The sequence below is a fragment of the Diplotaxodon limnothrissa genome, linkage group LG14 (genome assembly GCF_057381915.1).
Source record: "Diplotaxodon limnothrissa isolate DT_005_m linkage group LG14, D_limnothrissa_male_GT1.1, whole genome shotgun sequence".
In the NCBI taxonomy this organism is placed as follows: domain Eukaryota; kingdom Metazoa; phylum Chordata; class Actinopteri; order Cichliformes; family Cichlidae; genus Diplotaxodon; species Diplotaxodon limnothrissa.
Window position 1 is genome coordinate 37,464,695 of NC_140609.1, and position 23,093 is coordinate 37,487,787.

At 43.0% G+C, this 23,093-nt stretch overlaps 1 protein-coding gene across 1 annotated transcript in view; it reads right to left on the reverse strand.

Annotated features, from left to right (window-relative positions):
• map4k1 (mitogen-activated protein kinase kinase kinase kinase 1) overlaps positions 1-23,093 on the reverse strand; it is a 51,575-nt gene that overhangs the window by 10,949 nt on the left and 17,533 nt on the right. Inside the window, exons 3-16 of the mRNA XM_085370448.1 lie at positions 15,659-15,716; positions 12,666-12,756; positions 12,516-12,580; positions 10,768-10,823; positions 9,459-9,506; positions 8,921-8,963; positions 8,519-8,591; positions 5,607-5,738; positions 1,875-1,937; positions 1,618-1,699; positions 1,182-1,298; positions 1,015-1,096; positions 349-401; positions 7-53 (exon numbers count right to left, since the gene is read on the reverse strand). Coding sequence (XP_085226574.1) covers positions 7-53; positions 349-401; positions 1,015-1,096; positions 1,182-1,298; positions 1,618-1,699; positions 1,875-1,937; positions 5,607-5,738; positions 8,519-8,591; positions 8,921-8,963; positions 9,459-9,506; positions 10,768-10,823; positions 12,516-12,580; positions 12,666-12,756; positions 15,659-15,716 — 1,010 coding nt within the window. The remainder of the gene's footprint in view (positions 1-6; positions 54-348; positions 402-1,014; positions 1,097-1,181; positions 1,299-1,617; positions 1,700-1,874; positions 1,938-5,606; positions 5,739-8,518; positions 8,592-8,920; positions 8,964-9,458; positions 9,507-10,767; positions 10,824-12,515; positions 12,581-12,665; positions 12,757-15,658; positions 15,717-23,093) is intronic.

A 23,093-nucleotide genomic window follows, 5' to 3' on the forward strand; every position in this document is an offset into this window, starting at 1 on the left:
GCATACCCTGGTGGGCTCTTGCTGCTGTCACTCGATCCCATCGATGGCCTTAACTGTGAAAACAAAAAGCAGACCCAAAACCAGATTAGAAAGTGTGCAAATGTCCAGATGTACAAAAACCAGGAGCTAAAATGGGAAACATGTTCAGTTCACTGGGATGAGTACAGATTATATGATCAACATTCTGCCTCTTCTCCAGGTGTAAATGATCAGTTCTCCTTGTAACTGAAAGATCTTTATATAAATACATATAAAGTATGTTTTTAACAATGTACATATGGATGTAGAACTTGTATGCATGCATATTCAGCACATATAATGCACGTGTGCCCTCTAATATAAACTCACAGTTACAGTCGGTGAGTCGGTCTTCGTGGGCCTCTGAGTGTAGATCTGATTCACTGGGAAAAAACAAAAAACAAGAAACTTAAACATCATGAAGCAACAGGACTGAGACAGAGGATCAGTGAAACACTCTGTGGCCACAGCTAACAAGGCAAAGGCCAAGAAAATTAAACTATGAGAAGCACAGACATTCACACGTCGGCCAAAGATGTGTTTCAGGGTCTGTGGGAACTTTTTATCAGAGGTCCAACTTAGAGGAGGTTAAGTTTTGATCCAAATCTGCATGATGACATTTTTGGAAGGATTCTTGACTCTTTTGAGATTTGTGGAAAATGGACATGTGGTGTCATATCTTCATAAAGACACAGAATGATAAGAACAGGAAGAATCCAGGCATCTCATGTTGATATTCTCAGGGAAATTTAAACTTAATCTGGATCCAGAGACACAGTAAATGCAGTGTGGGGGGAATTTTCAGCCTTGGTGGAGGTGCTGAGTCTTGGACTGCTCTTGCTTTTCTATGCACAGTATAACGTACCCAGCAATGCACTTCTTGTGAGTTGTAAATGTGCACATGTGTTTCTTTGTTTACCAAAGAGGAAATGATACCTGGAAGGGAATACTTGGGAACATAAAATATTTCAAAGTGAAATATATTTGTTTTCTTACAGCTTATGTCAGAGTTGGTTCTTCCCGCTCTGTTGTGTTTGTTGATGGACTGGATTCTCCTTAACGATCCAGGAACAATCACCTTAAATCACAGCAAAACATACGATTAACCCCAAAACATCCGAGGCTGGGACCGCCACACAGACAGAGAGCTTCATCAGTCTGACCTCCATCTCTTCATCGTCTGTGACCAGGCAGCTCTTCAGTTTCTCAGGGTGTCGGTACTTCTCCAGCAGGTCCAGGGTCAGCTCCTGGTTCAGGCACTGATGGGTCAGAAAGGTGTGCTGCAGAGAGCAGAGAGACAGACATCAGGACAAGCTAGCAGAAAAAGTGAGAAAGCAGGCGATTCCTCATGGTTTGAAACCTGCACCAGGTCTAACCGCGTATGACACAGGAAGTAATCATGGTTGTGTGATGGAAAAATCAAGAGGGAGGGGCTCATTTGCATGTGTAAAGGGTGTAAAGCTAGTGTGTTGTGGCATCTTCCACAACACGTATGTTTTGAGACTTTTTAAGGCGCCGTAGACATCGTGTGATCAGCCTGATGCAGAAATAACACAAAACGAACCCAAAGACAATCACGCGAGAGTGAGCGCTACTGACTGTGAGCATCTTGGTGGCGCTCGGTCTCTTCTTGGGGTTCCTCACCAGCATGGCCTTCACAAAGTTATAAAAATTGGATGACCTGAAGACGGGAGACATGTGCAAGGTCAAGAAAATACAACACTGTTATCTGACGGGCAGAGCCTCCGTTATGTTAATATATTGTTTAAGCATACAACGATTCAAGGCTGCACCTGATGATGACGAACTGATTACATATAATACATGTTTCAGTAGTGCTGCAGGCTTTTAGTTACCATTTTGACTTGTCCTTCAGTTTAGGAGGCTGGTAGCCGCTCTTGGACATGAGAAACAGCACTCTACAGGAGGAAACAGAGCACAGCATTAAAACACACAGAATGACTTATGGTGTGTTTGTTTGAGTCAGCTGAGGGTGTGTGAGTAACCAGGTACATGTGGGTGGTGGAAACACTCGATGTTTTCTATGAATGTCAGCATGCGCATGCAGCACGCTCGGCTGTGTGTCCACATGCACGCCGATGTACCGAGGGGAAACATTTGAGGTGAGTGTCACGTGCACACATGTTTCCAGACATCTTGAGAAAGACCTGCAGAGCATTTTTATTGCACACGCACACGCACGCGTGTGATTGCAACAAGATAACAGCTCAATGCGTGAAATCCTCGGTGCGTCTTTTATGGAATATTTTTCCTCCTGCAGTCAGTCGATACGCTCTGACTGCAGGTAAGCGGTGAGCTCTGTGAGAAACCTGTAAGATGTGACTGATACGACTGCGTGATGATACGACTACAAACCCACGATGATGAGATGTGAACCGGTCTAGTGATTCGACTCGATGACTTCACATCTCTCACTCGCCTTAACAAAAAAAAAAAAGCACCATGCCTTTATCTTTAACACCAGCGACTTCCTTTCAACTTGGACTTTTTCAGCTTCCTCTGCTTTGCAGGAACCTGCAGCAGAGATGCAGACAGCCTCCTCTTCTTCTTTTTTTTTTAAGCCTGCAACAATATTGCTTCTGGTGAAGTTCTCACCGATTAAATTGTTCTCTGAAAACTGTTTCTTACCCACAATGGCAAGAGATATTTGGCCTTAATTTTTAGGAACAATGAGAAACATGCGAAGGCGTCTGTGATCCGTCTGTTTCAAAACGTGACATTAAACATACGCTGAGTCTTTTACTGCGGTGTTGGACTGTTTGTGTGAGCTCTACTGAGTTTGAGGTTCAGAAGCAGCTCATAGTGAAGGATTTCCTCTCCGTCAATGAGCGTGATTAATATTTATTTCCATTTAGTTTTGAATTTTTTAAATGAATATAGTTTCAGTTAGTTTCACTTTGTTGTGTTAGTTTTTGTTGCTAGTTTCAATCCTTTTCTTATTATAATGTGTGTTGTGTATTTGTAAAATGCACAACACACATTATAATAACACAAAGGTGAAATCTGAGAAGTTCAGAAGAAGCATCACAGCAGAAACGCGGCAGCAGACTCTCGGTGACATTTAAGTCTCAGCAAACACCGAAGCCTCGTCAGGCCGGGCTGTTAAATGTGACCAAAACTGAGGACATTATTTCTAGATTTTAATTTAATTCGAGTTTATTTTCAGTAATATTGTGGTTTGATTTTTTTTTTTAAACTCTAGCTTTTGTTTTAATTTGAGTTATTGATGTGGACATCTGCTAAAGGTCTTTTACACGTGGCTTTAGTACACTACGATAACCTCGGTGCTTGCAGGATCAGAAGGTTTGAAATTCAGAGACTTCTGGTGACTTCACAACTTTTCCCTGTTAGAAATATTCTCTCAAAGTCAGGCTGAAACGATGCTGGTAACTCGAGTTTGCCAGCAGAACGAGGGTTCAGCCTCCAGGATGAAATAAGATCAGATATCTAACGCTGTTGATAGCAAATGCAAAACAAATATTGCCTCTGCAGAAGCGTCTCTTCAAAGATCAGGTTAAGCAGGCAAGATGACTGCAACGTTTTAAGGCCTCAGCTGTACAGGGAGTGCAGAATTATTAGGCAAGTTGTATTTTTGAGGAATAATTTTATTATTGAACAACAACCATGTTCTCAATGAACCCAAAAAACTCATTAATATCAAAGCTGAATGTTTTTGGAAGTAGTTTTTAGTTTGTTTGTAGTTTTAGCTATTTTAGGGGGATATCTGTGTGTGCAGGTGACTATTACTGTGCATAATTATTAGGCAACTTAACAAAAAACAAATATATACCCATTTCAATTATTTATTTTTACCAGTGAAACCAATATAACATCTCCACATTCACAAATATACATTTCTGACATTCAAAAACAAAACAAAAACAAATCAGCGACCAATATAGCCACCTTTCTTTGCAAGGACACTCAAAAGCCTGCCATCCATGGATTCTGTCAGTGTTTTGATCTGTTCACCATCAACATTGCGTGCAGCAGCAACCACAGCCTCCCAGACACTGTTCAGAGAGGTGTACTGTTTTCCCTCCTTGTAAATCTCACATTTGATGATGGACCACAGGTTCTCAATGGGGTTCAGATCAGGTGAACAAGGAGGCCATGTCATTAGTTTTTCTTCTTTTATACCCTTTCTTGCCAGCCACGCTGTGGAGTACTTGGACGCGTGTGATGGAGCATTGTCCTGCATGAAAATCATGTTTTTCTTGAAGGATGCAGACTTCTTCCTGTACCACTGCTTGAAGAAGGTGTCTTCCAGAAACTGGCAGTAGGACTGGGAGTTGAGCTTGACTCCATCCTCAACCCGAAAAGGCCCCACAAGCTCATCTTTGATGATACCAGCCCAAACCAGTACTCCACCTCCACCTTGCTGGCGTCTGAGTCGGACTGGAGCTCTCTGCCCTTTACCAATCCAGCCACGGGCCCATCCATCTGGCCCATCAAGACTCACTCTCATTTCATCAGTCCATAAAACCTTAGAAAAACCAGTCTTGAGATATTTCTTGGCCCAGTCTTGACGTTTCAGCTTGTGTGTCTTGTTCAGTGGTGGTCGTCTTTCAGCCTTTCTTACCTTGGCCATGTCTCTGAGTATTGCACACCTTGTGCTTTTGGGCACTCCAGTGATGTTGCAGCTCTGAAATATGGCCAAACTGGTGGCAAGTGGCATCTTGGCAGCTGCACGCTTGACTTTTCTCAGTTCATGGGCAGTTATTTTGCGCCTTGGTTTTTCCACACCCTTCTTACGACCCTGTTGACTATTTTGAATGAAACGCTTGATTGTTCGATGATCACGCTTCAGAAGCTTTGCAATTTTGAGACTGCTGCATCCCTCTGCAAGATATCTCACTATTTTTGACTTTTCTGAGCCTGTCAAGTCCTTCTTTTGACCCGTTTTGCCAAAGGAAAGGACGTTGCCTAATAATTATGCACACCTGATATAGGGTGTTGATGTCATTAGACCACACCCCTTCTCATTACAGAGATGCACATCACCTAATATGCTTAATTGGTATTAGGCTTTCGAGCCTATACAGCTTGGAGTAAGACAACATGCATGAAGAGGATGATGTGGACAAAATACTCATTTGCCTAATAATTCTGCACTCCCTGTAAGTGCAGAAGAGCATAATTTGCATGAACTGACCTTTACATACAAACCTGTGCATCAGGTGAAAACCAAGGTTAGTTATAGGAAAATAAAATAAAGAGTATTAAAGAAGTAATAATGTGATGGAAATTGCATTGCCCTTAAATTAAATAAAGGAGAGGGACGGAGTCAGCAGAATCAGTCGGACCCGTGATGGAATAATCGGAATAACGTCTCAACTTCCTATTCTGCTCACAGATCAGGGAGTCAGGAAAGGGACTTCCTGTGTGAAATATAAACGTCTCCAGCACTGACCTGAAATATTGTTATGGTAGCAACAGGAAACATCCTTGATGTGGTTAAATAAATTAAAGATGGAGGCTGCAAGGCCTCATAGTGTGTCTGTGTGTGGGTACAGCAGTGTACACGTGCTCGGGCATGTGAGTTGTGTCTTTCGGTGTGCGTTTACCTCAGTGGGTGGACATCAAACATTGGAGGCTGCAGCTCTGCCAGCTCGATGGCTGTGATGCCCACAGACCAGATGTCACAAAGTTCATTGTACCCGCCTTTAATCTCCACAGCTGCGACCTCTGGGGCCATCCTGAGGACAGGAGGGATACAGCAGCAAGTGTTTTTAACACAAATACAAAACAAAGAGGGGGAAGAAGGCCAGACGGTTACGGTGATACAGACTGTCACTGTGTCAGGCTTACACTGCACGCTTAATGAGAATATCTACCAAAATAATTAGTGAAGTGTCTTGCGGCTCCAGACGTTTGACGTGGGGGTTGAGTGAACCACATGGGTACACAGGTGGGTGTTTGCGGTTGTTAGAAGTTGCCTATGTAATTAGTAACTGCCATTACCACGAGGTCAGAACACCCACACGGCATAAAAACAACATTAAATCATCCAAGAACACTGCAGTGTTATAAAGGGCAAACGGTATAAAAGATTCTTGGCTAAAGCAGCATGAAGAAATGTCAGCGATATATGCCGTATGCTGTGCAGTGACTCAGTGTGGCCAGCCACAAGCTGTAGCGCCTTTTAATGGAACGTTAGACCGAGAGCTCAGAGCGGTCGGAAAGCAGAGAGGAGCGGAAACGCCGAAGCGAGACTAGCTCGAAAATCAGTAAATCAATTAACAATTAATCGTCACCGGTTTACATTCTCGATTGGACTGAGAAATGAAGCATGTGCACGGCCGTGCAGTTCCTCTAACGGCCACTGAAGGCTGGTTCCATGAGCCGGTCCTCATAGACGAACATGTTCACAACCTGGTGCAAAAAGCTGTGCCTCTGCAGACAGAAACACATCTGCATTTTGCTTTACAGGCAGCGGTGTGATCAGTGTGGCTCCTTGGCTGCTTGGCAGGTGTCCCAAATGAGTCACCTGTAGCCAGTCACTGTTGGCCAGGCTTCACCTCACCTAATTGGTCACTGAACTGGATCTCGTCGCCGTGTTTGTGCTGTTGCTTTTCTAATGCAGTGACCTGAATAATAATATAACTTGCTGTGTTGTACAGACCATCCAAGAGGTTTGTGCTTTATTTTTAGCAAATGAAGCTGTGGTACTTTATTAGCCTGTTACTCAGCACTAATTAGAATAGAATAGAACAGAATAGAATGCCTTTTATTGTCATTATACACATGCACAATGAGATACAGAGCATCTCCTACTCAGTGCAGACATGTGGGAAAAGAAAGGGGGGTGAGGTGCAAAGTTCTGCAGCACTATACACATATGAACACTATTCAAAAAATAGAAAATGTACAAATATGCAAATTGTGAAGAAAAAAATTGTGTTAAATATTTACAGTCTGGGTTATTGCATGTAAATTAAGTATTGCACAGTGGTGGTGGTAGTTGTGAGTCTGTGTATAGAGGGAAGACCTTGGGTTGGGGGTGGAGCTGTGTTGTCAGTGCATGTGTGAGTTCAGGGTGTTTCGGGCTTTTGTGAAGAAACTATGCTTGAGTCTGTGGGTCTTTGTGCTGATGCACCAGGATGGAAGCTGTCCTTGATGATGTTTGTATATCATGTAATAACAAATAGCTGTGCTGTTGTACTCATACAGGTTATAAATGCAGCTCTAGTTAAAGTCGTAGCACTCCACGCTGTCCAGCTTGCCAACTCAGTGCACTGAGGCACGTAGACACGATTAACACGACCTGTTGAAGTTCAAGGTGATTTCAGTCAGTGGTCCCGAACCTTTGGGCCACGGACGGAGTCGTTTGGTACCGGGCTGCGAGAGTTGAGGCTCGGGTGTGAAATGTATGGTTTTCAGGGTTTTTATCGTTATTTTTTATCGTTAACTCGGTTTCCCTGGGTCTGTTCCCATGTGTTATGAATGAATCTTCTTTTTTTTGGTACTGGTACTGGTTTTATTTTGTTGTATTTATCTGCGACACCTTATATATTTTCATGTGACACCGTGAAAATATTGTTGGGCATATACCGGTCCGTGGTGCAAAAAAGGATGGGGACCGCTGATTTAAGTGACTCTGGATGTGCCACAGCTGTTTGTACCACACGGGCTGATCTGAGTGATTTTCAGGGATTTTCCTGCACAACTATCTGCAGAGCTTACAGAGGAAGGGTCTAAAAATGAGAGCATTTCCAGTGGCATCAGCTCTCTGGGTAAAAAAGAGTCAGAAGAGAATGGGCAGGCTGCTTCGAGATGAAGGAAGACAAAAGTATAACTAAGATACGCAAAAGCAGATAGGCTGCAGCAGAAGACCACAACCACCAGGTGTGAATTTCCTGTTGTTAGCTACAGTTCACACTGGCTCACCAAAACTGAACATCAGAAGATCAGAAAAACGTCGCCTGAACTGATGAGTCTCAGTTTCTGTTGTAAACTTCAGATGGTCGGGTCAGGGTTTAGCATAAGCGACGGGAACGCAGGGACCCATCCTGCCAGGGTGCTGCTGGTCATGCTGTGGACCTCTTAGTAGCATCTAAGCATCGTCTAAACACCACAGTCTACCTGAGTATTTCTCTTAACGATAACAGTGTACCAACTTCTGATGGTAAACTGGTTTTTCGAACATGACAATTAGGTCACTGTACTCAGATAAGGTGACCACACTCACCTGATCTCATGAGTCACCAGATCATCACTGACGTGCAGCCAACCAACCTGCAACTGTGCGATGCTACGATACTATGTGAGGTCACGTGACGTCACGTGACGTCACGTGACGTCAACGTGGATTAAACTCTCAGGAATGTTTGCAGCACTTTGTTGAATCTATGACATGAAGAACTAAGGCAGCTCTGACCCAGGTCTACAAAAGTGTACCTAATAAAGTGGTGGGTGGTCTAAATGATCAGTTTTGTAGTGGAAAGGGATAAAAGCTGAACGACGTCTGAGATCTTACCAATACGGCGTCCCGATGAAGGACATCCTGCGAGCGAGCGTGGCCGTGATCTGAGCTGAGATCCCAAAATCAGCTGCACAACAGAGGAAAGAAAACATCAATAAACGCCAAAATAACCACAAATTAAACACGTGTTCATGAATTTCAGTGACTAAAATGAGACTCACCAAGTTTATTTATTTCAGAGTTGCTGCGAAACGCTTCAAAAACTAAGAGCGCAATCTCTGACATGTTTGTGCTTTCAGCAAATCAGGTGAAAATTCAGAGATCTAATTCATGATTTGATTCTTCAGTAAACACGACAGGGGAGATGTCGCTGTGAGAACGTCTCTTTTTGCGGTGAATGAGTCATGCTAACCATGCCGGTACAGTGCAAAGCAGACAGTGCAAACTTCCACCTACCCAACTTGACCTCGCCCTGATCGTTGAGGAGGATGTTGGCACCCTGAGAGGAAAAGAAGGCGAGATAAAACATCAACACAAAAACATCTTCTTCTATATATTTAAAAAAGTCTTCTTTACCCACTCAGTGATCTTTAACTGAACCCACACAGGATGGAAATAAAAAAAAAACACGCACAAGATTCATTCAGCTTCATTTAAGAATGTATTTTTATAGCATCTGTTCTGACTAATATAGTTTATAGTTCCTAACTTTTGTCTGTTTGTTTTTTAACATGAAGAACTTTCGCTTTCTTTCAAATTACATCACTGAGCTGCTACGATTAAAATAATAATAATATTTTTTAGGACTACCATGAACCCAAATCTTAAGGACAACGTTGGCCTTGTTTACATCTTCTTCTCTGTCACCGCACTGACCCAGTTTTTCCAGTCTGCAAGCTTCATCTGCTGAGGTCTAATGTGCTCTCCCACAAAATAAGCAACACGGGGGGAACAAAAAACAAAGAATAAAAATCTCACATCACATTTCGCTCACCTTAATATCTCTGTGGATTTTCCTCTCTGCATGCAGGTACTCCAGGCCCTGCGCACACACACGCACAACAAAATAAAAGCCTTTAATTTAACCTGATAACATTTACACTTGATAAACTCTGACGGAATTAAAAATTCCTCTAAATGCTCTAGTTTAACCATCAGGAAACCACTGCTGTGTAAAATGAGACTGGTGACACACTGTGTACAGTAGGACTGAAGTTACTGAAGTGTAGTTTCCTTTTTCAGTGTTGCATTTTGGAGACAGCCTGTGCACTCATTTCACACACCTGTGACGTTTGTCTGGTTTAGGGGACGATTTGTTTTATATCAATTATTTTGTAGCTCGCTGTTTACCTCGCAACGGTTGCAAAGAGGCATAACATATGATTCAAAGGCCCCACAAGGGTGAAAACTGTGGATATCTGTATAATTTTCCTGATGCCAGCAAACATTTTGATGTCTCTTCTCAACATTTAGAACAAAAAGAAACTGATGAAAATAAAAGTTGCTGTGAGGGAGGCCTGAACAGCTGATGTCTCAGTGAAAACAGAGGTCATACTGCTCTGTGTATGTGGGTTGGATGTCATGTGGTGGTCGACTCACAGTCATTCCACAACCCGATTAGTTGACAGTTATTTGCTTCCTGTATTTGGTGTGACTGAAAGGCTCCATCAGCATCTCTACGTTTAAGATGCAGTTTTTGCAGTCATACCGCGACCGAGTCTGACTGAACAAATGACGTCAATGCGTAATCCACGTCGGCTGGGACATCGCTCGACTTCCCATCATTTATTTTAATTTGTTCTGGGTTTTTTTTTTACACAAGGCTTCATTCAGCTTGTCGTCTTAGCTGCAATAGTTAGATGAACATCCAAGTACTGGAACTACCCTTTTTTCCTTTCCAAACAACTCTTTAATTCTTTAATAAACATAACTGCCGCTGGCCGCTGACCTTCACACAATAACACGTTGCCTCACAGCAGTTCAAACTCAGCCTGGACTTTTTCAGCTTTCTCCTGGAGCTCCAGCTTCTCCTGTCATTAAAACAGGAGAAGCTCTCTATGCATGTTGTGGGTTGTCAGGTTTGCCAGCTTCAGGCATATACAAGCTAAGCTGACTCCCGTACCAGACAATGCATATATTTTCCTCAGAGAAACAGAAAATACGAGGCTGCTGGGAGATGGTCAGAAAACCCAGTAAACACAAGTATTTACAGGTATGACTACTTAATATTTTTATTTAGTAAATGCACGTCAGCACTAAAGAGGAACAAACAGGAAACAGTAAATTTAAAAGAATGTGATTACCTGTAGCATCTCCCTGCAGATGTAGGCTATCTGTGGCTCGGACAGAGGACCCGTCACTGTGGAACATGATGCAGTTTTTAACATACAGATTCAAAACAGTCACAGAACAACGCAGAGCTGAAAAGGGTTAATTTAGCGATCATTTTTTATTCAAATGATTAAATTCAGGCTGCAGATTTAAAAAAGATATTTCTGGTTTTCAGAACATTTCTGACCAGCTTCACTACAAACAAGCACAAAGACACATCTTAAAAAAAGATATCACGATGCTCAGTGTAGGGAAACGATCTGAACTGTCATTTCCTTTTAAGATTTTTAATGCTTGCACAAAGACTTCAGTGCGCTGTTAACCACTGTGGATCTGTAGCTGTCACAGTGCTTCTGTATTCAGGACTGTTTTGGCCTCTCGTGCAGAAATTTGTCCTCGTTAAGAAGCAGAATAAACCCAGCTGCCTGTGCAGGATGTCTGAAAGCCTCAAGCTTTCACGCTCGTGGATCTTTTGTTGTAAATCAGCTATAACCCCGTTATAAATTGTGGTATTGTTAAGGCGGCCTCACACTCATATTTATAAAAAACTGCCCTCCTTAATCTTTTTAAAAGTGCTATTAAGGCGACTTTCAAGATGTCTGCAGGTTTCCTAAACCTTCCTGTATTCTTCGGTTGAATATTTTGGGTATAACTGGTTAAATATTCACATGCTATGCAAAGTATTGTACATGTCTGTGTGTCTCTGACATTGATGATGGTCAGACTGATTGTGAATAGCTTTCCATCCATCTAATACTTAATATTTAACACTTTTCTACTCTCACTTTAAGCCAAGCCACCTTTCCCCATTCACACTGCTCTTTATTCTCTGCCATAAAAAGCTTTGTACTCACTGCACACACACAAAATTGGGTGTCGTTCAAAGAAATTGAACCTGTGACTTTTAACGTAGCATGAAATGCCCTCTAGCTCCTGAGCCACAACTGCTCATTACAAATAAATATTATCAGTATTTCAGATTTATAATAAATGTAATCAGAATACAAAGACAATCATCATGTTCGTGCTCGCAGCTCTGCTCTGCCCTCTGTGATGAATGAGCCATGGCTGTGGCTTAGGAGGCGGAGCTTATCTAGTCCACATGCTGCTCTTTGGGTCAGACACTGGACCCTTTAGTTGTTTTCTAAAAGGTGCGTTGAAAGGCACTTCTTAGCATTAAGAGTGAATTGCAAAATATTACTAAATACAGGTGTAGTCAGTTAATTTCAATATCTTTTTTTTAATGTCAAACCCAGCTACTGCTGGTCCAACGTGCCAGTAAAGCTGGGTTCTCTAAGCACCAGTCAATTTTCCATCATCAGCTGAGAAAACCCCCAGAAGGACAGAGTCTCTGCACGCTGTTTTCATTTTAAACTAAAGGTTCATGTGGCTGTGTTTGCTGGTTAAAGACTCAGACGTTTTACAGTTTTCACTGTTCGGCTGCTATCTGTCCATTTACTGAAAGGGAAAATCACTGACACATGTGAACGAGACTCTCACGCTGGCAGTTTTTATTATTTTTTTGTAAAGCATGAAAGTGTGGGTGTGGGAAAAAAGATCCTCTTCTCTCTCTTTTTCCACACAGAAAGGATTATTGGGTCCGTATCAATCCACTCGCACAGGCAGCGATTATATCAGTTATCTGACAGTCGGAGACACTTTTGCATCTTATCACGCTCTGGTTTCCATCTTTAGACCGACCTTGTGTCACATGACTCACCATGGTAGATATCCTGGAGGGAGCCTCCGCCGCAGAACTCCATACAGATCCACAGTTTGTTAGCTCTGCAGACAGAAAAGGAAGACCTGTGCGTTAACTCCGAGGTTAAGAAAACAGGAGGGAGGAAGGAACGAGAAACAGGGATCTCACCGAATGTAGCTGCCATAATATGCCACGATGTTGCGGTGCTTGCAGCTCTTTACGATGATGATTTCCTGCTGGATGATAGAAAAATCGTCCTCTGTGGGGTGAGACACAGAAGACACGTCTTTATTATCATCAACACCGCATTAGATGCAAACACAGGTGCAATCGGAGGGCACCTTTCATGTATTTTCACAGCCCTAATAGCACATTTTGGTTTATAAGTCATGCTATTGGACTGGATCTGCCTTTATATTGTGCAAAACTGGCTGCAGGTGGATCATGTTTTGACCAAAATACAACATAAAAAATAAAGGGACTTGTTTTCTGCATGTGTTATGTTGCTTTTTGTACTGTTTTCATTTGCCTGTGTGTTTTAAACTGCAAATCATTTCCCTCTGTTTTTCTTTCAATATTTTTCATTTAAATTTAAATGTTTAAGATGATACACTTAAATAATCAGTCTCATTTTTGGAGGTCAGACTAATCAGACATGATTTCCATCCGTTTGATGGAAAATAATGAGGATGATCATACTGCTGCCTTCTTTGGTTGCCGGTAGAATCTAACAGTTTCCTGCCTCTGTATGTGTGATTTATGTGTTTGCTCCAACTGCTGCGCCAACGATTTTGTAAAATTAAACCTCCCTAATCAAAATACAATGATGACTGGACGCAGTAATTGCACTGCATTAAAAACAAATTCAAGATCTTTGCTGCAACAAAGCTGAAATAATATTTATTATCTTTGTCCATAGCCGAGATAAAACATCTACAGCCCAGCAAAGATGGCTAAAACGCTGATGTCATCTCTGTGGTCCAAACTGGTCATAGTGCAACTGCAAAAACTGAAACGTACCAGGTCTAGACAGAAGGTCTTACACAAAGTGATCAGATAATAAAAATCAGGAATTAAATGAAATTTTTTGGTTATTAAACGGTTGTGAACAGACAGCCACACCATGGCCTCTCTAGGAGAGAACGTCCCAGCAAATTCACCCCAAAGTCAGTCATGCAATGTTCAGAGAACCTCAAAAAAACAGCAAGACCATCTTCATCTCGCACTCTACAGGCCTCTGTTAGCGTGTAACAGTACAACCGTACAACAATTACAGCTTGTTTATATGAAATGCAAGAGAAAGCCTTAAAAAAGGCATCTGAACAAACCACAAAACAATTGTGGAACAATTTCGTTTGGAACACCAACCACAGCACATCAGCACAAACACCTCATGCTGTCAACACGGGGGTGGAGGGCTGATGATTTGGGCTTGTTTACACTCACTTGACTTGGTCACCTTGCATTGAACCGTGAACTCCTTTCTATTGTAAAGTATCGGTAGCTGTCTGACAGCTAAAGCCCAGCCAAAATTGGGTCATGCAACAAGAGAGCGACCTCAATCTACAACAGAATGGCTGAAAATCAAAAGAATGAAAGTGCTGGAGTTAGAGCTGCCACGATTAGTCGACTAGTCGCGATTACGTCGACTATCAAAATCGTCGACGACTGATTTAATAGTCGACGTGTTGTTTGAAGCTTTGTAAGATCCCAAAAGATGCAGGGATAAGTAGCAGGATTTAAGAGTGTAATCACGGACTGAAACAGAAGATGGCAGCACTGCATGTACGAGGATGCCAGCTGTCGTTAAACCCCGAAGAAGAAGCTGTGTCCGGTGTCATAGCTGTGTCCAAATTCAGGAACCGCATCTTCCTGTGCCTGCATTTGTAGGCCGATTATGTTACAGCGACACGACGAAGACTGTCCAAATTCGAAGACTCCGACAAATGCGCCCTTCATTTCCCCAGATTTGAGGGATGGGTCGGGTGTATCCTTCGTGGCCCAACCTATCCCAGAATTCATAGTGCAGCCCTGCTCAGTTTCCAACAATGGCGGCAGCTAGTTAGTTTTAATATTACTCTTATTATTCTTTCTGGGTCACAAAATAAACGTTTAACAGATTTTCAAGCGAGAATGTAGCTGTGTAAACCTCAAATATCTGCTCGGTTTATCAAGACACCACATGTCTGTGAAGGTTCTCAGTCATCCAGGTCATCGTTGTTGCTAGAAGACGTTTCACCTCTCATCCGAGAAGCTTCTTCAGTTCTAAGGTCATATGGCGGAGAGTCCCAGATTTAGACGCCACATATTTTCAAAAGCGCTCCGACGTTTTCGGAGACGTCTGTTACCCACTAGCTCGATAGCTAGCCGGGGTTCAAGGCTCGAGAATATACTCCGGTGTCCTGTTATATTTTAGATAGCAAGGAGCAGAAGGCTGAGTTTATTAAACTCCACCGAAACAATCTGCAAATTTCATTAAAATTTAATAAACTACCATCTTGTCTTTATTTTTAGTTAGCACATACCTTAAACACTTAAAGCTGTAAGCTAATGATAGTTATATACGAGCAGATGCTGCTGGTGCAATAAGCTGTACGTTTTACGTCCAATGGATGATGATCTGATTAGTCGACTAATCGCAAAAATAATCGGCGACTACTCGACTATCAAAATAATAGTTTGTGGCAGACCTAGCTGCAATGCTCCGGTCGAAGTCCAGACCTCAGCGACTGAAATGCTGCGGTGGGGCCTTCAGAGAGCCGTGCATAAATGAATGTCTGCAAACTTCAATGTCATGAAGCAAGTCTACTCAGTTTTTCATATGACTGCTGAAACATCCCAATTCTGTCTTATTTGTTGCATGACAAACTCAACCTATTTGTACTGTTAGAGCCTCTGTGTGTGTCGGCACCTGATGCCAGTATTAAAAACCTTGTGATGCAGATGTGTGAGTTTGACTTGGGCAGCTCAGGAGGAGAGCGTGCCGAAGGAAGGTTTATAAGTTTAAGTCCCCGTGCAGATCACTGGACCTCGAGCCAACACTGAGGTAACATCTCGATGTCGTCTCAACTTTCACACTTCGACATGAACACGAAGATTCACAAGAATTAAAAGATGATAAAAATCAAGCAAAAGTTTGAAGATTGAGGTAAATCTCTCACCTGGCTCCATCTTGATAACTTTGATAGCTGTCAGCTCTCCATTCTGCTTGTTCCGTGCCTGAAAACATAAAAAAGACAGATGATTTTATTTTTTATAATGTAGTGCATCAGTCAGTTATTAGATCTCAGCACTTTGGTGGGTTTCTTTTGCTTTTGTTGTTTTCTTGTGTGCCAGTAGAAGCGTAATTTGCATTTTTGCTGTCCAGATCAGTGGAGTGCAAGATACAGCCCACTGCACAAAGCTGTGGCATTAAACACTCACTCACACTCACACACACACTCACACACACACACTCACACAGACACACAGACATACGATGACCTTTAAAAGTGTGATCCCAGAAGGTGTCACTTCTCTTTGCGCACTTATTTATAAAAGAACTATAAAAAAATGCTCTCACACACACAAACATTTCCTCCGAGTTGAAGCTCATGCGCTACATTCTTACACACGGTAAAAGTCGTACCGAGAAATAAAAACGGCACAATTATTTTTGTCCAACCGCTGCGATCGCTAGGCGCATTGTTCCTTTGGCTGGCAGAGACGATTAAAGCTCTCTTACATGAGGGTGATCGCACACATCATGTGACATGAGACAAACAGCACCACCCAGAAAGTCTAGCCTTGTGAGTCTGATGAAGTCTAAAAAGAAACTGAGTGAGGTTTAATCGCTTCACAGCTTGAGTTGTGCGTCACAGTCACACACGCACACAGACTTCACACGGTCAAGTAAAGTCAAGTGAAATTTACTCACAAGCACATTTAAAACCAACAAACTGGTGAAGAATGTGTAGTTTGGTGACTAAAATAAAATCACCAAAAAGGAACACAACAGATTTGTACGAAAGCAGTAAAAGCAAAGGTCTCAAAGGTCTTCAGTGCTGATGAGGACCTGATAGCAAAGACCAGTGTCAGGACCTCGGTACACACAGTATCAGCAGACCTCAGTGATCATGTGGGAGTATGAGGTTAAAATAAATGGGCAAAGACGGGCACGCCATTCTAACAATAACTTACTGATAAAAATAAACTCGCAAAAGCAGGTCGAACACTGTTACACGCTAAACGCAAAAACACGGTGAGGAAAGACGAAGGCCAACAAACCGTCTCGAACACGAGGCATCGAGGACGTCAATCATCAACGAATTAATGTTTCACAGCTGTCTCACGTTTTAAAGGTTTTTGTTATTTTTAGAGAATTTAACCAAAAGCAACACTAGGTGTTCATGTTGGTCATCTCCATGGTAACCAAATTTTAGATAGATATCATGTTTATCATCTTCTGCATTTTAACAGAGACTTTAAGACTTATGAAACATTTTTGGCTTAAATAAATCCTTGTATTTAGTACGGACTTACACAACTAGTTAACAGTTAAGCTTTAGCATTAACTGCACTAGAAACATCACCGAGTTATTTATACTGCATTAACTGTTGAGACTAATCACTAGTCAGAGCTGCAAGCCCGATATGTGTGAAGGGAAGTTGTACATAAGCGAGGCACCGAAAACTGCAGTTCCTGTAGGTGCTACTTTGGCTGGATGGTTCTTATATATCATACAGAACATAGAAACAACCTTTAACCCTGTCTGTGACATATTTTCCCGTAAAGGTTTCAAGAAAGGAAAAGGGACCACAAAAATGGTCACCTACAGCAGATCAGTTACAAAGGGGGAGCTTAGCAAGAGGCAAAAATCCACAAACAGATGCTGTAATACACAAGGAAACAAAAAACCCATGAGGGGTAACGCAAAGGAAGTAGGAAATGTGCAGAGACAAGGCGATGTGGGAGGGAAATGAGGGAAACAGGTGAGTGTGTATCACAGGAGCGTGATTAACTGACTGGAACAGGTGTGATAGAAAAACCGCGGGGAACACTAACTGTGACAGAAAAGACATCTGAAACCTGGCGAGGAGTAACCGATGAAGACCGTCACATTTAAGGCCCACTTATAGAACAAAATGACCGGGTTTGCATCAGAGGTTAGCGAGGGTGCTCTCTGTCTGCGCACCTTCGGAAAACCTGGAGACTATCAAACCACGTCTTTATTGATCTATGCTGAGGTGTGGAGACTCATCATTACGGGTACAGAGTGTCAAATGTTGTCTTCTTAATTAGACTTAATTATTCAGCAAACAAAGGAAACAAGCCCACAGCGCACGCTCACCTGGACGAGCGGCGGCGAGCAAAGATGGAGAAAAACACGGTGATCAGGTAGATAACTCAGGAGTAACTTCCTTTTTTCAGTGGTTACAGGCGCAGAGATGATTTTACACATATTGAACATCAAAGTTGAGATGTGACAGCTGCCCACACTCTCACTGCACTCAGAGGAAGAGAAACAGTCATAAGTGTAGTCGGTCAGCGAGGGCATGACAGCCTGCACACGTGTGACACGGAAAACTCCACTGCCTCAGAGAGGGAGGTTCAAAAAGCAACGACACGGTGACACATGGGTTTTTCAACCACTCCTCTGTCCGAGGTACAAAGTGTTCACAAAGTGATGTCAAAATGACGGCAGTTTAACCCCCTCCAACCATCCTCCGTCAGCCCGCGAGCACAGAGCTACACTAGCAGCACACTAACTGCCACGTTATGTCATCCGTGTCCTTCACACTCATCTTGCTACTGAGTCATTATAACAAAACCACTGTTTACAAAGCAGTTTGTGGCATTAGAACAACATCATTAGCATTTTAACAGCAGGCATGTTTAAGATGCTAATCAAATGAGAAGAACGCAAGAAGCCAAAACGGCGGCCACCTCCGCCTTGCTAGGCGCAAAATTCAATTTGTCGGAAAATTAACGCCATCGGCAAAAACAACGATGGAAGTCGACACTTTGCAGTTGGAGGTAAATTTAACGTTGGCGGTAGGCGGTCTGCGCCTCTGAGATTGATACTGAAATGGCACAGTGGAAAGTCTGGGTGTTGTAGTCGCAGTGGGAGGGTGGTCACAAACAACTGACGACTTCATTTGCATTAAGGGGTTTCCTTTTTTTAGCCATGACCGACCTATAAATCCATCCTTTCACAAACTCAAAAAGGTAAAAGAACGATCGCTGTGTCGAGTTTACCTGCTGAGATTAAACTGTGTACAGCGAATTTAACACACCGCATCACAGCGGAGACATTGTTGTCCCACCCCCGCGCCTCCAACGGCCAAACACTGACAACGGTTTAGGAGATCACTGAAGCACAAACTAAAGTTTAAATCTCAAACTGGAGTTAAACTAGAGCACAGGTAGTTTTCAGGCGCTTGGGAAATCTTTCCTCAGAGTGGCGGTTGGAGAACTGTGAAGCTCCGAGGAGCAGCACCTACATCCTCATGGCATAAAAAATAAATAAAGACTCTTATTTTCACGGGCACAGCTTTGTCTAAGACAGCAAGCTCATGCATTTATTCTAAGAGACTGTGATAATGTGAGATGCTCGTGCAGCTCTGCTAACCTTGGCTCATGCTCCAGTTTTTTCTTTACTGCACTCCCTCTCAGCACCTCATTTTTCTGCTGCACAGCCACATGTGATGACAGCTGCAGTTTTTTTCTGGTCACTTGACTATCTTGAGAATGTTTCTCTGAACAGTTAATCTCCTCGATCTCTGATAACCAGCCAGCCTCAGCCCTGACTGTTGAGTTTCTGTCGGGTTGGTGCAGTGGCGGTCCTCGATATCATCAAGCTCCACCGCCTTCACTGCAGCTGGCGAGGTTAGGCCTTTTGCTCTCCTGGTGGTTCCATCAGAGGCAGAGGTCCAGCCTGACCCCGGGGAGTCATGTGGACCTGGGCTGAGCTAGCTGCGGCTGCAGAGCAGAACACTACCTTCTTCGCCAGCTGCAATCTAAGGTGGCGTACACACAGGAAGACACCAGCAACCAGAGACCACAGAATGTCAATGAAATTCAGCGATATGCAACAACAACAGGCTTGTGACGCAAACCGGGTGGTCCTGAGTTAAGCTTTGAGGTGGATGACCAACCACCTGTTCTGAAAACAAAGCATGATGAGCTGCTGTCTTACAAGGTGGAGGAGAAAGTGTGCAAGCTGGCTTCTTTCTTCATTGAACATGTGCCACGAAATGAATCTAAACATTTGGGAAACCCTGCATCAGGTTCAAAGCAGGCAGCTGAGCTGATCTTTAGCTGAGTAACGAGTTACCCTGTGGTCTGTTCACATTTGCCTCTGATCAGATACAGCAGACCAGTATGTAGAAGAAAACAAAAACAGTACTGCTGAGAGAAGTTAGCATATTGTGCACTAAGACTGGAGACCTGCCCAAGGTGTTTCCACCTTCCAGACCTATGAGAGCTGGGAAACGCTCCAGCACCCAGAAAACCGAATTAAAATTGAATTAAAAAGACAAAAAGAGCGCAAACACAGTCAAGAGACTCCAGTTAGTGCAGGTGAAGCTACCAGACAATGGGAGGCTAGTAATGTTGGCAGATCTGCATGCTCCTCACTCTAAGCCTTATCAGATTAACTCCAGGACGGTTAACAAAAAACTTCAGTTGCTATAAAGGTGGAAACTAACCACAGACAGGTCCTGGACACATTTATTTCTACTGTAGAGATTTATATTTGAACGTGGGATTGACTGGTTTGGAACAAGCCTCAAGCTGCCATCAGAGGAAGTCCAGTTTGAGAGTTACTTTCAAAAAAATAAAATGGATTAGTTTAATTTGAATAGGCTTAAATCTGGCCCATCCTCCAGCTGGATAGCTGTTTTTGCCGGACGCTCACTCTGCTGGGCTTCTCTGTGATCATTTCACAATATTGGTCATGTTTTGTTTTGGATGTGGTCTCTAACATGAAACTGTCATAAAAATCCCTCCACTGTGCATCACAGGGCCGATGTCCAAAACGGCAGCACTGAAACTGCATCGCTTGTGTACCTAAAGAGGCCGTGCAGAGCTTCGGTATCTGTCTGATGATGATTTGTGAGTTGCTTCTCGGAAAGTTTAGTCACTCTTATCGTTAGGGACGAGATAAAAACGTACCTGTGCGGTACCTTTTTGGACTATCTTACACAGCATTTCTGGGTAAAACTGAGCAATACAAAGCTTTCACTTCACAGTAGAGAGTTTCTAACTCTCTACTGAGAAAAGCAAAGGTCTGGTCGCACAATGGCTGAGCTTACACGAGCAGTACAGTCAAACAAAAGCAATCAGAGCCTGAAAGCTGAGGCAAGAAAAACAACAGCGACAATGGAAACTCCATTCAATCACTGTGTGAGAGAGACACACAGCAGAGGTCACTGAGAGGAAAGACACCCTGTGCAGTAAACAAACAAACACACAGAGGAAGCTGTGGACCTTCCACAGAAACATTTCCACTTTGAAGTGTGTGCCGCAGAGGGGTGTTTCCTCTCGCTGACCTCTGTGATGATGACACTCTAAGCATCATCATACTCTGCTTTCCTACAGTCTCGAGACAAGGAACGAGGTGAAGGGAAACAAGAACTCCGATTACACCTCACATGAGTCTGTTGTCCCTGAAAGCAGCCGGATATAAACCCAGCTGTAATCTTAACCATATCTTACTTAAACATATCTAACTTTGAGCAGCCCCATAACACCCAGCACAGACATAAATATATAAACACCTGCACTGGTTTTAAACATATTATTAGTCATACTCTGTCTTACGGCTAAAGATAAGAAATCTCTGTCAGTCTCATCTCTCCGTGCTTCCTCTCTGGTGTGTTTAGTGCACACAGACCGGATGGATGTGTCCGCATCTCATTCTTAAAACTAAAAAACACACCTGGCAGTTCTGAGAAGCGGTCAGAGAAGATGCTAAAGCTAAACTCGGGATTTTTGCACAACGGCGTGCGAATCATTTTGACCCGCTGTGTTGAGCTAATGGTCGATTTTGAGCAGCGATAATAGAGCAAACATGGCTGATGGCGGAGCTCTCTTATTCCACACGAGGCAGGACCAACGCCGCAGCGTCCGTAGTGCGTTGGCGCACATGCCAACGCGCTTTGAGCGTAGGCGGCCTCCTCCCTCTCACTTTCTCTCAGCAGGGCATACAACGACTACTGGCTCCTCGACGCAAAACGTCACACAGATCATTGCGAGGGATGGAAAAAGGAAGGGTGGAGGAGGGACGGAGCTGAAAAGCAAACACCAGCCAGAAACGAGGTCAGTCAAAAAGCACACGAGCTAAAACTCACACCTGTGTGTACGGTCGGAGCTCAAGCTCAGTCTTGAGACTTGAATATTTGAGCTACTTTAGTTCCTTTTGATGATTTTTTTAAATTTAGCGTAACCTCGTGGTTATTTATGCCTCGACCTAAACATTTTGATACAGTCTGATTGGTGAAGCTCTTAAAAACTCAGAGGTCATCTGTAATCTGAATAAATTTAATCCCAGACTGGGATATACCACTGGGATATACTGTGATGTTTTAAAAAGGATTACTGGTGACATGTGCATGATGCAGACAATATCTTAAATAATTGTTCTTTTGTAGATTTATGGACACAGACTATAAAATCAACAGTAGAAGAACTTCAGGGAAACAAATCATCTGCATAGGGGTTTTCACAGTTTTTGTATAATGTGTCCAGGTACGGCATAAAGGTGTGTTTGAAATATACGGAATGTGGAGATTTGGTCTAACTTAAGGTAGATCATGTTCTCTACTCCTCAGACGGTCTATGGTTCGATCCCCTGATCCTCCAGCCTGCATGTCGGCCAACACACCGTCCCTGATGCATCCATCAGCTCATGAGTGTAAAAAGACGAGAAGCACTTAAAGTGTATTTTGGTTCTTCTAGACAAGCAGCAGCATTTTGAACTTTGTTCCGTCACTCACTGCAGATGAGTCATTGTGGGGGAATATGCATTTCTAAGTCTTTTTCAGAATACAATGATGCCTCCAGATTAGGTCAGAAAGGACTTTTGCAATACTTCAGTCTCCTGAAAATATCCTCTTTTTCTTCCAGTATGGCAGCAAGCTCAACGTTCAGACACGAGAAACACAAGAAAGCCTGAAGCTGATCATTTATCATCTTATTTTGATGTAGGTCAGTTATCAAATAAGCCAAACACCCACACACACACACACACACACGTGCAGGTATTTGGCATAATTTGTCTGAATTTCTCAGCGTCATAAAAATGATCTCTCTTCCTCTTTTTGGGGTTAAAGATAAATCCAAGCCAACCAAAAATTCAAGCACATTTCATTGTAAAGCACACACCGACACACACACAGACAAAACCATACTGTTTCTGACACAGTTAACTTGGCTCTGCAGGCAGATTTTGTATGTAGTCTGCTGCTCGTTTGTCTCACTTCTTCTTTTTGTGCCTGAGGTTGCACACACACCAGGTGCAGCCCGCAGCTTCCCGCAGCTTCTGTGAGGCTATGAGCATGAAACTAGAGTTGCAAGATGTTGAATAGCAACCCTAAAGTGCAGCTTAGTAGCAC